Source organism: Falco biarmicus, chromosome 3, assembly GCF_023638135.1.
Source record: "Falco biarmicus isolate bFalBia1 chromosome 3, bFalBia1.pri, whole genome shotgun sequence".
NCBI classification, from domain to species: domain Eukaryota; kingdom Metazoa; phylum Chordata; class Aves; order Falconiformes; family Falconidae; genus Falco; species Falco biarmicus.
Genome location: NC_079290.1, coordinates 87,992,870 through 88,007,103, shown reverse-complemented (window position 1 = coordinate 88,007,103; position 14,234 = coordinate 87,992,870). Strand labels below are relative to the sequence as shown.

The window sequence follows — 14,234 nt, the reverse complement described above, 5'->3', positions numbered from 1 at the left end:
AAACCCATCCCCAGTGAAGCACTTTATCAAACCTTGTGTTGCTGTCACTATCAAATATCACAAGAGATTTCTGTACTGTCTGACCAGCTCTGCTGGGAGCCCTCTATCTAGAAAGAAGAGCAGCACTTTCCTTAAGTATTCAGACTGACTGAGCTCCTTCAAGTTTTAAGTTAATTCTTATTTCGAGATGCAACTACTACAGTTAAGAAGGTACAGGCACCAGATCTCACACAGTCACAATATCACACCAAGGCAGTAGATGTTTTTATATGATTTATTAAAAAAGGGTAGGTTGTTTGGCCTTATATAAAGCAGAAAAAAGAATGAACAATAACAACAACAACAAAAAATCCCTAAACCTCCTAATAAAGCCCCCGACAACAAACTCCAAAAGCACAAGAAGAAATGATCATCAAAATTATACCCCCTCTCTTCTCAGCAATTAAAATAATGATATGTAGCTCACAGTGATATGGGACAAATGAAATGAGGAAACATAATGGGAGTATAAGGGGACAGATATAGGATATTTTAAAACATACAATGAAACTAGAAAAATATTGAAAATTGTATTTATGAATACACGGTTTCATAATATACACCAGATCTGAAATGCTAGTTTGGTACCCTACATGCAATCTCTATTCTGCTTTATTTCCCATCTATCAGGCACTGCAGGACACCTCACAGCTGCTGGAGTCACAGAAGATCAGTATTCCATCCAAAATGCAGGGAAAAGTAAGCTTTAAAGACTTTTTTTGCACTGCATCTCCCTAGTCCAGAGGCATCTGAAGTATGCAACGTATAAGGACAGCACAAACTCAAAATTTATCTGTAGGTAACCTTGAACTCATTTTAGGTTACCTGTGTTATGCCATGAATATTAACTCAAAAAGGCCTCATATGTGGGTAGTCTTCTAAAAATTACAAAGAAAGCACTATAAGCTTGTCCTAAAAAGCAGCATCTTACCTACATATGAATTTCCTACTTTTTGCAACTTAAATCAGACCTTGTGATTCTTCTTCTTAAGCACACCTGTAGGAATTTACTGCCATCTATTAAATTGTTGAATAGCTTGCCTTTTTATACAAATAAACCAGCTAGACTAAGTAAGCTGCTGAATTACTTTTGACAACAAACTCAGTATTTGTGAGAAGCAATTGTGTTCCAACTGCCCTGTGAGAAGGGTCTGGAGTATTACCTTTATAGTAAGTACTGTCCTCCATGTATCGGGATAAACCAAAGTCACCTAATTTCACACAGTCAGTGGCAGACACCAGCACATTTCTAGCAGCAATATCCCTGCCAAAGAGAGGAGACATTATTTCTAGTCATTTAAAACCATAAAGCGCTGAAATATCATTTGAAAACAATTATTAAACCCCAGAAGTAGCAGACTCCTTTGAAAGGACTGAATTATTTTTCACGTCATTGTTTGGGTGTGTCTGTACAGAAAAAGACAGTTATGTATTTGTCTACTGATGCTGAGAAGTTTGCAGAAATGCTGCAGTACAGTTGATCCTTGTAAGTAGTAACTGTTGTCTGAAAGTATAACTGTCAATGTAGTCATCAAAAGAAAAAGTTTTATTCTTCATCTATTTAAATATCTCAGGAGAACATTTTTTGTATGTTAGAACTGATGGAAAGAAGAAAATTTGCCTCCTGACCCTGCAAAGAAGGAACTGGTTTAAGATCTCAGTCCTGTAAGAGGCTTCCTAACAAGGAGAGCTCAGGTTTTAGTGACACCACAGGGATTACAAAAAGACTTAGGCATTTTTCTCTTGAAGTTTCTGAGGTGAGACAACCTGCCTTATTACGTGTCTGTTGATTCTGGATTTCAGCAGGCTTGACTAAGTATAGACAAATTTAACTTTGAGCACCAAACTAAACGAACTGCCCATTACAGGACAGTATGAGTAAGCTGTATCATAGAATCACAGAATGGTTTGGGGTGGAAGGGACATTAAAGATCATCTAGTACCAAACCCCTGCCACAGGCAAGGACACCTTCCACGAGACCAGGTTGCTCAAAGCCCCATCCAGCCTGGGCTTGAACACTGCCAGGGATGGGGCATCCACAGCTTCTCTGGGCAGTTCTTTTGAAATTTTATTCCTTGAGTTAAAAAAAACAGCTACTTGGCCAAAATCATAGAATTGCTTAGGCTGGATCATGGAGTCCAACCACTAACCTAACACTTTCTGTTTTCAATACTTCCAGGGATGGTGACTCAACTGCTTCCCTGGGAAGCCTGTTCCAATGCTTGATAACCCTTTTGGTGAAGAAATTTTCCCTAATATACAGTCTAAACCTCCCCTGGCACAACTTGAGGCCGTTTCCTCTTGTCCTATCACTTGCTACCTGGGAGAAGAGACCAACAGCCTCCTGCCTACAGCTTCCTGTCAGGGAGCTGTAGAGAGCCATAAGGTCTCCCCTGAGCCTCCTTTTCTCCAGGCTAAACAGCCCCAGGTCCCTCAGCCGCTCCTCACAAGACTTGTGCTCCAGACCCTTCACCAGCTTCACTGCCCTGCTCTGGACACGCTCCAGCACCTCAATGTCTTTCTTGAAGTGAGGGGCCCAAAACTGAACACAGTGTTTGAGGTTTGGCCTCACCAGTGCCAAGTAGTCCTGCTGGTCACACTTTCTGATGCAAGCCAGGATGCTATTGGCTTTCTTGGCCATCTGGGCCCATGGCTGGCTCCCTCTGCAGAGCCTTTCGGCCCTCAAGCAGATCAACACTCCCACCCAGCTTGGTGTCATCTGCAGACTCACTGAGAATGCACACGATCCCCTCGTCCAGATCACTGATAAAGATATTAAACAGGACAGGCCCCAATACTGAGCCCTGGGGAACACCACTTGTGACTGGTCACCAACTTGCTATAACTCCACTCACCCCCACTCTTTGGCCTCAGCCATCCAGCCAGTTTTTTACCCAGCGAAGAGTATGTCTGTCCAAGCCATGAGCAGCCAGTTGATACCCAAGTATCTGTAACAATCCTAAGGGCTTGTTATTTACAATGTTTTTATATACATATGTATATGTATACATACCTAATACTTATATATGTGTTTGTACGTACAATATATACAACATACATGTAGAACTGGAATGTATGTATTTAAACACAAATAAAACCTTCAAGTTCAAAATGAAATTGTACATGAAAATTGGAGTGCTGTGAACTTTTAATTGCATAATGTAAGAGGCTACAGCCAGTTTCATCTCCCTAGAAAGCTCATGTTCAAATTCAAGGGTGTAAAATTCAGAACACACCTAGAAGGAAATTTTGGTTCATTTTCTGGTTTAGCCAGTACTTATACTCTACAAATATTTTGCTTTCTTTGCTCTTTACCTAAGAAACTGGCTACCCCTTATTTTGCTTTTCTGTATTTGGATTTCGAAGATTACAGTTGACTCTCAGCTTTGAAAAAATACTGTAATCACAAAGCAGCAACTCAGCCAAAATCTGTTCTGATTAAAACCCAGCATCATCTCCTAGTCGATCTAGGAGCAGGCCAGCAGGTGTCACTCTTGAAAAGGGTGTCGTTTTGCTGACAGCATCTGAAAAAATGGCATATAATACAAAGTCTAACATAAAACAGTTCAGTGGATTTTAAGAGTTTGAAGTATTGCTGCTACACACTCTTTGTGTAAGTCAAGGAAAAGAAACACAAAAGGAAGGCTTCAAAGAATTGAACTATGTGTTGTAAATGTTTGTGGTCACTTGAGCTGATATTTCTAACAGCCAGACCGCTACCAAAACTCCGTTAATCTAGAACACCTCGTATAGAAATAAACATGTACATACATATAAAACAACTTACCTATGTACAAATCTTTTGCTCTCTAAGTAGGCAAGTGCTGTGCTAAGCTGGTAAGCATAGAGTATCAGAGAGGCCAGATCCAAGCTGTATTTTCTTACTTGTAAAAACGATCTCAACTTTTTGCAGAAAGAAGGAGAAATGGAAAGAAGTTAGGACAAAAAAATAACAAATTTGAACAAGGCATATCTCAATTTGTAAAGTTTACACAAGTATGAACGGACGTGTTCCCTTAAGACTGGATGAGAAAAGAAAACCACTTGCCTTGAAGAAATCTGACACGAGTTAATTTCAAGCAGTTTTTACTTCACAAAAACTTGTTAGCTAAACACATACAAAAAATTTTTGTACATTGCTTTCATGCTCCTTTTGAAGGGCATATGCTGCTGCTGTTCCAGAGCAAAGCACTCCTGGACTTTTCATGCATTCCTCCCTTGAGAACCGTGCATGGTTTTGGCCTAAATAATTTCAGAACAAAACAGTACATGGCCAATCCAAACACTGATTAGATCAATATTCTTTTGGAAGCATTTATTTTAATCTACATTTGCTAAAACAACTGGATTTAGCTCAGAGTAGCCAATATCAGTGCAGAATTTTTGTAAGCTATATTCCCAGTATAAAGCAGTTAGGACCTAATGGAAGGTGGCACTAGAGTCTCTTTATAAACTAAACCAAGGCTTTGAAAAGTGATTTGGGCACTGGAAATCTGTAATTTTTTTGACAGAAAATCACTGCTCTGCTACAGTTTTTTCTGCCCTTTTGTTTTTTCGTTGGTCTGTTTGGGGGTTTTTTTGACAACGTATTGCAGTTTGGTTATTACAATGACTATCTTAAAATGCAGTATGAAATACCACTTCAGCTCACATTTTCAGAAACACAGCTCAAAGAAAACAAACTGATCATAAAAACTGAGATCTAGTTTTGTGTAAACCATTCATCCAAAAGACATAATAATGAGGAAAGTCATCTTATCTAGGGTCTCTGCTGCAGAGACTGTACAGAAAAAAAACCTGTAAGAAATTCAGGTTTCCAAGGAAAAAGACAGTATTTACTCAGGAAGAATAAATGATGTACTACAATTTCACTTCTAGAAGGTATGCTTGAAAATGCTGTTTAAATGATATCACATTATCTTCATCTTGACACAGGTCAGGCTCTCACTCTGGAACAGCAATTGAATTCTCTGAAAAATATGACTAAATCACTTTGGTATGAACTGATGCAGTTCCTCAGCGGAGGAGTTAGGTCAAATGCTGCCACTCCTGTTTCTGAGTCCATAGTTCTACAAACAAGTAGAACTTCACGTTTGAAGAGAGTGTCTTTGCATTAGTAGTACTGTGAAGTGATTTTTTTTCGGTCTTTTGTAAAGGTATCTGTGAGCTATGAGAGAAGACCAAAGTTGTACAAGGATTTTTCCTACCTCCCCAAGTGTACAGAGTTCCATGATTATCCAGACTGGGTTTTCTGTAATAACTCCAATGAGCTTCACAATATGAGGATGATCAAACTGACGCATTGTTACTAACAGGAAAAGAAACAAGTTGGTGCATTACATAAAACCTTTTTTTTTAAAAAATAAAAATAAAAAAGTCAGTTAAGAAGCATTTAGTTTGTGACTGAAAAATACAATCACAGTTCTGCAGGAACTGAAACAACTATGTGCAAGGAATAACGTCTGGCCATTTAATCTTCTGTGGGCAGTATGAAACACTGCTTGCTTTAGTGGTACTATTCTCCACTCACAAAAAGTAAACTGCCGTGGAACGTGCAAGTCAAGTCAGGCTCTCTGGCTCTTCTGCCATGGTTGAGCATAACTTAACATAAAGCCCTATCAATCCAGTGCATGGCCCATTCACCTGTGCCTTACTACTGGAAGAGGAAGAATGAGAAAACAGCATATATAATTCAGTGTATGGGAAAAATGTGTGACAGTTTATGACAGACAAAAATCTCACTTCATCATTATATTTGCATCTCATTTTATTTTCCATGGACTTAATTTTCAGTCTCAGCAGTGCAGTCACATTTTATTTTAGGCAGTAAGACAGATCACAGAATGAGTTGGAGGGGACCTTAAAGATCATCTAATTCCAAAGCCCCATCCAACCCTGGCCTTCAACAATTCCAGCAATGGGGCATCCACAACTTCTCTGGCAACCTGTTCCAGTGTTTCACCACCCTCACAGTGAAGAATTTCTTCCTAGTATTGAATCTAAATCTACCCTCTTTTCAGTTTGAAACCATTACCCCTCACTGTATCACTACACATCCCGATAAAGAATTCCTCCCCATCTTTCCTGTAGGTGCCCTTTAAGTACTGGCAGGCTGTTGTAAGGTCTCCCCAGAGCCTTCTGTTCTCTAGGCTGAACAACCCCAGCTCTCTCAGCGTGTCCTCATAAGGGGAGATGCTCCAGCCCTCATGACCTTCATGGTCCTCCTCTGGATCTGCTTAAGCAGGTCCATGTCTTTCTTATGCTGGAGGCTCCAGAGCTGAACACAGTTCTCCAGGTGGAGTCTCACGAAAGCAGAGCAGAGGAGGAAAATCACCTTCCTTGACCTGCTGGTCACACTTCTTGGGATGCAGCCCAGGATGCAATTGGCTTTCTGGGCTGCAAGCACACATTGCTGGCTCATTCGGTTTTAATCTACCAGTGCCCCTAAGTCCTTCTCTGCAGGGCTGCTCTCAATCCATTGATGACCCAGCCTGTATCCATGTTTGGGATTGCCCTGATCCATGCCCTTGCTGAACTTCAGCAACTTCACACTGGCCCACCTCCCAAGCCTGTCAGGAGCCTTCTGGATGGCATTCCTTCCCTCTAGAGTATCAGCCACACCACTCAGCTTAGTGTGATCTGCAAACCTGCTGAGTTTCAATCCCACTGTTCATGTCCCCGACAAAGATGTTAAACAATACTGGTGAAGGGCCTAGAGAAAAAGTCTTGTGAGGAGCAGCTGAGAGAAATGGGGTTGTTTAGCCTGGAGAAAAGGAGGCTCAGGGGGTAGAGACGTTATTGCTCTCTACAGCTGCCTGAAAGGACGTTGTAGTGAAGTGGGTCTTGGTCTCTTCTCCCAAGTGACAAGGCAAGAGGAAACAGCCTCAAGTCGCACCAGGGGAGGTTTAGATTGGATATTAGAAAAAGTAATATCCAATATCCCTTCACCAAAAGGGTTATCAAGCATTGGAACAGGCTGCCCAGGGAAGTAGTTGAGTCACCATCCCTGAAGGTAATTAAATGATGGGTAGATATGGTGCTTAGGGACACAGTTTAGCACTGGACTTACTGCTGGGTTAACGGTTGGACTCAACAACTTTTCCAACCCAAATGATTCTATGATCCCAGTACAGACCCCTGAGGGACATCACTCATCACTGGTCTCCATGCGGACATTGAGCTGTTGACCGCAACTCTTTGAATGTGACCATCCAATCAATTCCTTACCCACCGAGTGGTCCACGCATCAAATCTCTGTGTCTCTGTTTTAGAGACAAAGATGTGCAGGACAGTATCAAATTCTTTGCACAAGTCCAGGTAGATGGCATCAGCTGCTCTTCCCTTATCCACCAATGCTGTAAACCCATCACAGAAGGACACCACATTTGTCAGGCACGATTCGCTCCTAGTATAGCCATGTTGGCTGTCACCAATCATCTTGCTGTTTTCCGTCTGCCTTAACGTAGCTTCCAGGAGGATATGCTCCATGATCTTTCCTGGCACACAGATGAGACTGAACCACTTGTAGCTCCCTGACTTTTCCTTTTCCCCTCTTGTTAAAAATGGGGAACCCCATTTTTTAAAAGGGTTATGTTTGCCCTTTTCCATTTACTGGGAACTTCACCAGTCTGCCATGACTTTTCAGATATGAAGGGTAGTGTCTTAGCAACTTCACCTGTCAGTTCCCTCAGATGTATTTCATCAGATCCCATGGACTTGGGCACATTCAGGTTTCTTAGATGGCCTTGAACTTGATGTTCTGTGGCAGGCAGTACTTCTCCCAGCCCCTGCCTCTGGATTCTGTCAACTGGGTGGCACAGCTAGAGCACTGGCCAGTGAAGACTGAGGCAAATTGAATACCTCAGCTGTAGCCAGCTCTCCCATTCTGCTTATCAGGGGGGTACATCTTCCTTTTTTGTCCTATGTACCTTAAGAAACCCTTCTTTATATTTTTCATGTTCCTAGCCAAGTTCAGCTCCAGCTGTGCCTTCACCTTCATTATCCCCTCCCCTGCACCCTCAGGCAATATCCCTATCATCTCCCCAGGATGTATGCCTCTGCCTCCACTGCCTATGCATTTTCATTTTGTATTTTAGTTTGGTCCTGATTTAGCCAAAGTTGGCCTCCTACCTCCCCTGCCCAACTTCTTGCACATTGGCATTGAGAGGTCTTGCGCCCTAAGAAAAATGCCTTTACATACTTCTCATTTGCTCCTTTGCCTCTGCGGGCAGATTCCTAAAGGATCCCATGCATTTGCACCCTGAACAGGTGAAAGTTTGCCTTTCTGAGGTTTAGGGACCTGAATCTACTTTTTACCCATTTGGAACCCGAGAAGATTGAGAATTCCACAAGAGCATGATCACGGCAGCCAAGGCTATCTCCTATCTTGACCCCTCTGGGAAGTTCTTCCGCATTAGTGAGCAACAGGTTCAGGAGTGCCTCTCCATCACCTGTACTAGGAAGCTCTCCTCAATGCACTCTAGTAGTTTCCTGGACTGCTTGCAACTTTGCTGTCACTTTTCCAGCAGATGTCCAGGTGGGTGAACTCTCCTATCACAATCAGGGACTGTGAGCACAATGCTTCCTGCAGCTGAAAAAGGAACTCTTCATCAACCTCTTCTTGATCAGGTAGCCTATAGTAGAGACCAACCACAGAGTTTCCTCCCCTGGCTTGCTCTCTAATTTACACCCATAAGCTCCTGACCTGTGCATAACTGTTCTTCAAAGATAGCTCCATGCAATCAATCCCATTTTTGGCATAGAGGGCAACTCCTCCAGCTCTCCGTCCTTGCCTGTCCCTTCTGAATGATTTATAGCCATCAATCACAGCACTCCAATTGTGCGATTCATCCCACCATCAGGTAGTAGTTGTCTTCGATATAAACAGTGGCTACTGGCTCCTCCTGTTTGTTTCCCATGCCGCATGCATTGGTAGAGAGGCACTTCAGCTGGGCTATGGGCCACATCCCCTTTTTTACAAGATCTTGCTCTAATTCCCTTGAGGCAATTCACAGGTGCTTCCCTGTTGCTTTCTAATGCCTCAGCAGTCCCTGACTCTTCTTGAGTGCTTAGAGCCCCATCCACTTCCCCTGCTAAATCTAGTTTAAAGTTCTGTTTTTAAGTCCAACCAGCTTATTGTTTGCCCAAGACACCCTTGCCCCACTTGGTCAATTAAGCCCTGTCAGCTGCCCACAGGCCCCATTGCTCCAAGGTATGCCAAAGATGGCAGAAGCTGAGATGCCGAGTGCAGCACCAGCTATGCAGCCATTCACTCATTCGTCTCCTTTTCCTCAACACCCTTCTCTGACTGGGAGGATACAGGAGAACACCACCTGTGCTCCTGATCCCTTTAACATCATTCTGAGGCACATAAAGCATCTTTTGGTATTTCTGAGTTGCCCTGACCCTACTTGGAACAATAGGAATGGGTGAATGTCTGCATGCTTTGCCAGGCTCCGCAGCCTCTCCATGACATTATGGACGCAAGCTCCCAGCAGGCAGCAAACTTCTCCAGAGATATTGCCTGGGCAACAAACGGGTGCTTTGGTGCCTCTCAGCAAGAAGCCTCCAATTACTAACACACTACATACTTTTCTGGTGGCGCCAGTACTAATGGGGGGGTGATCAGACAAATTTTGCACATTGGTCCTTCCTGGGTCTTGCCCATTGCACTCTCTCTCTTCATTCTCCAGCCCCAGGGCATCATACCTGTTATGTAGGGGCACTTCACCAGGAAGGGGAAGATTCCTCCTCCTGCCCTGAGCAGAGATGAGAGTCATCTGCTTTGTCTTGCAAGTTGGTTCAGTCTGTCACCTCAGGGTTTGAAGCAAGTTTACCTCCCTGTTGCCCAGCTTGTGACAGTGCACAATACCACACATTGATCTCTTGTTCAGATGTCCGGATACTGCGCTGCCTGTTAAAACTCCTCTTGTAACATGGCCACTTGCTTGAAGAGTTCCTCCAGCTGAGCATGCCTGCACCCATGACATCCACCTCTGATTCTGGATCCTTAAGGGGACTTCCAGGTTCTGGGTTTGGGAAGCTCTTTCAGTTCCTGGGGGGTCAGTCTGGGTGTAGGTGTCCACACAGGGAGGTTTTATCACTTACACCTGCGTTTCAGTTACAGCTTTGTAGTTGTGGTGGGTGCAAACAATTTTATATCAACAGAAGGCTATCTCTGTTCTGCTCCCAGAGTAATTGCGCTGCCCTCCCTGGGTGCCCCTTCATGCAAACTGCCGCGCCTGGTCCTGTTTGCCCACCCTGGTCACTAGTGCCTTTTACAGGTGCAGGGGCTGGCTGCAGTTGCTTCTGGCCTCACCCAAGCCTTCTCAGCCACGCTCACAGCAGCTGCCGGCTCCTGGCGGCTCTCTCCGTGCTGGCACAGAGCTAACTGCCCCAGCTACTGAGTGCTAGTGGTGGTTACATCACGTTTAAATCTTGTGCTTAAATCTCTTGCTCCTGGCCCTGCCCAGGTCTTCTCAGCTGCTGTGGCATGAGCTGCAGGCTCCTGGTGGGTACCTCTGCTCCCCTGAGGTTCCCCCAGTTCAGGAATCCCCGCCATGCACCAAGCCGGAGTGCCCCACTGCCGATTGTGCCTGCACTGGAGCGGCTCACCTCGGTGACTGAGTCAGTGCTAATAACGCTTTGGGGAGATGTATTTGGTAGGTTAAATGAAACATCAGTCCTCTGATTAAGTTATTCCCTTCCAACACACACACAACAAATATCCTTAATTTAATCTTGACAAACATCCTTAATTTAATCTACAGTTGTAGTGTCAAGAGAAAGACAGAGAAATCACCAAACTGGAAAGTCTGTTTCAGTTTGCCTAAAATTAGGCAACAATAAAAACCATTATATTTTGGCTTTTGATTAATCACAAGCTGAAACCAGCAGGTGTTTCTGGATTCCTGCTGTGATGTGCTCTGAATTCTGCTTCTGTGCACTGGTACACAGCAGCTGTATAACCAACACATATTGCAACACCAGAAATCCCAAGAAAAATCCTTGGCCATCCAGTACTGTTTGTAAGACCTAATGTTATCATAGTTTAGTAACATATTTTCCTGCAAAGACACGTATATGGTCAAACTTAAGAGAACATATTCCTTAAAATATTCACATGATCTGAGTAATGCAGAAAAAAAAAAATAATAAAACACACATCCCTATCAATGACATAGCTTAACGCATTAACAAAAAGGAATAACTAATGTGGTGAAATATCAAACGGGCCAAAATAACTGCTAAAATGCTATACAGAATTGAAGCTAGATTCCCAAGTCACTCAATTCCCCTCCTCCCTTTTGAAGTAAATGGAATTTGAGACAGGGATGCTATTTCTGACACCTTAAAAAAGTATGCATTAGTAAGTCTCAGTAAATAATGTGTATATTCCAAACAAACCCCAATTATTCAGCTTTAGGGTTGTCTTGTGCTAATCTAATTCTATGCAATTTACAGTGCTTCATAACATGGCAATGTTGCTTCATTGATGTAACAATGAAGCAGGAATACAGTTTTAATTATCAAAGCAACAGAAAGACAACACAAATAGTTGTATATCGTATTGCCTTACCAGTTTTAAACACAAAATACTACATTGTTGGAAAGCATTTCCCAGACATTAATTCAATCAATGTTAGCTAACAAACTCACAAATTCAGAAAGGTAGTAGTTACTGTATCATTTTGCCACCCAGCTTCTAGAGGTAAGAGGAATGAACTACTTGCAGAAAGGAGCTATTTACCAAAAAGCCAGTGAAAGATCAATAAAAATCTCTCCCCCCCCCCCCCCCCCCAAAGCATATACAAACGCATTAATAGTAATATGTTGCTATGCAAAAGCACACAAGAATGAAGACACAGGTGCTGCTTGTAAAACACTTTAATCTACTTTTTATTCTGAGGTGTTCCTCTTTGTGAGAATCAATATTAAATCTCAGCATTGAAAACTCTATCACAAGTAAACAACTGAACCTCTTAAGTATTTAAATATTCCTAATATTAAAATATCAGAAAATATTTTTTTTAATTCGGTGAAATAATCTCTCCAGATACTGGATTTGGGCCTTTTGGAAAGGCAGTATCTTCTGAGAGAGTTTGTAATCTGAACACAAACAAGAGAAAGGTAAAAGATGGGAAACAGAATTAACAAAAAAAAAAAGGCAAAACTATTAAATCGAAATTGAAAAGCACTATTTATCTGTCTACTATGTTGGCACTTCCTAATCTGTCAAGCTCAAAGCATAATAAGGAGCATTCAATGAGCAATTATTTTCTACATTGTTAAGAGACAGAAGCCTACCTTTGACTGCTAAGTTATTACTATAAGCAATGGTATTTACTTTTTCAACAGCTAGAAGTGTAATGGAAAAAATTATAGTAATTTAGGAAAAATCTGACATCCAAAAGTATGCCATTAGCTATGAACATAGATTTTCTGAACAATTAGAAAAGTCCTTGAACAAAAGAACAGTGAATAAAAGTATGGTCTAACATCTGGCCAGAACCAAATAATTTATTGGTACCATACCAGTACCTTTGTGACATTTATCAATATACAGTAGCAGATGATCATAGGCAAAAATTGCGGCCTAAGTCTCCTATTTTAATTTGCTTACAAACCAAATAGTAGAGAAATCAGTAACTACAACATTCTTCTAGAACTTTTCATTACTATTCATCTCAACAAAAAGCCTTCCTCCATGTATAAAATGTACCATTTAGGGGATGCAGTATTTGTGGGCAATTATTTAGAAAACTGTTTTATTCTATCATCATTTTTAATTCTGAATTTTCAAAACAGATCTCTCTCTGACATAACATTTTTAGCCATTTTGTTAACAATCACCTGACCTTGTAAAGTGATACACTGGAAAAAAATGCTAGGATTTTTTTTTAATGCATTATGGGGAAATAAGGAAATAGAGGATCAGATCTCTAATATTCCAAAACTGGTTCTGAAGCCCTACAGGAGTCAGACATCACTGCTTGATTTAGAAAATCAAAGAACCCACATATAATCATATACACGGGCAATGCAAGGATGTAAAGCAGTCTTCCTGGCACATATTGCTGGAGAGGAAAAGGTCATGCTATATATTAATAAAATATTTATATTAGTATCAGATGTTTCTGGCACAGATAGCTGCAGTCTTTGCAAAGACCAGTTACAGGAGCTAACCCAAAAGGAGTTATTTGAATACTCACAGGCTTCTTGTAAAAATTTTTCTCTAACGCTGTCTGAGGTGCAGTTTTTACATGTTTTGATTGCAACAGCCATAGCTGGATTTTCCTGCAAGACATTATTGAGAAATAACTGAAATACAGTTCACGAAAAGCTAAGTCCTTTAAAATTCTAGCAAAACTGCTTTAGAGAAAATTACTGTCAACCAAAATATCTTTAGTTAAGAAATTAAATTTTGAAAGTTTCCATGTTCAAATATTATTACAATCAAGACATCTAGTGTACAACATTTACATCTAACGCACCCAGGAAATATTTAATCTGTTTTAAACTGTTACATCGTACAAAAATTATGACAAAAGGCAGTAAGTTTAACTGATACTGTAAACATTTTGCATTACTGAGGATGGTAAACTCTTGACAGTATTTAGCAAAAGCAGAAGAAACAAGTAGATATATGCCTAAACCCCACACTTGGCTTATGCAAGCAAGCCACCTGGAAAGCCAAATAAGGGACTATTTGTGGCTCTTACAGAGCACAGACTAGCTCAAAGATTTTGAATTCAAACTACAAAGGGAAGTAAACCAAAGGTTTTACATGTTAGCTTCACAATCAGTTAAATTAGGTGTTTAAAACCAAGTTAAACAACACGTATTTAACATCAGAAACAGATTTTGCCACCTCATTGCTTATCCTCTGAATACTGAAAAATGAGAAGCACTGAGACAGCCCAAAGGAGCCCTCTTAGCTCAGGCGGCATCTTTCACCTTCTCTTGCTTTGGTGTGTTTTTTAAATACCCTTTCCATAAATTACAGCCAGCCCAGAGCTGCTTTCCATAAATTACAGCCAGCCCAGCAAGTGCTTTTCTCCTGAGTAGCTTTAAGTGTTCAGGCTTCCCTAGTATTCAGAATGCCACGGCTTAGAAAATGGTACTTTTACAACACAGTGTATCTTCACAGTAACATGCAGTGCTCAGATGTCATCACTCATACAAGTTTTTAACA

At 41.5% G+C, this 14,234-nt stretch overlaps 1 protein-coding gene across 10 annotated transcripts in view; it reads right to left on the bottom strand.

The window, feature by feature from the left end:
• The window catches only part of PTK2 (protein tyrosine kinase 2), a 223,981-nt gene that overhangs the window by 35,093 nt on the left and 174,654 nt on the right, over positions 1-14,234 (bottom strand). For all 10 annotated transcript variants that reach the window (XR_008820501.1, XM_056330022.1, XM_056330023.1 and 7 more), the window contains 4 exons: positions 13,252-13,336; positions 5,248-5,348; positions 3,828-3,943; positions 1,203-1,303 (listed from right to left, as the gene is read on the bottom strand). Coding sequence is in view for 9 of the 10 variants with exons in the window: in XM_056330022.1 (XP_056185997.1) it covers positions 1,203-1,303; positions 3,828-3,943; positions 5,248-5,348; positions 13,252-13,336 (403 nt within the window). In the remaining variant the exon portion in view is untranslated. The remainder of the gene's footprint in view (positions 1-1,202; positions 1,304-3,827; positions 3,944-5,247; positions 5,349-13,251; positions 13,337-14,234) is intronic.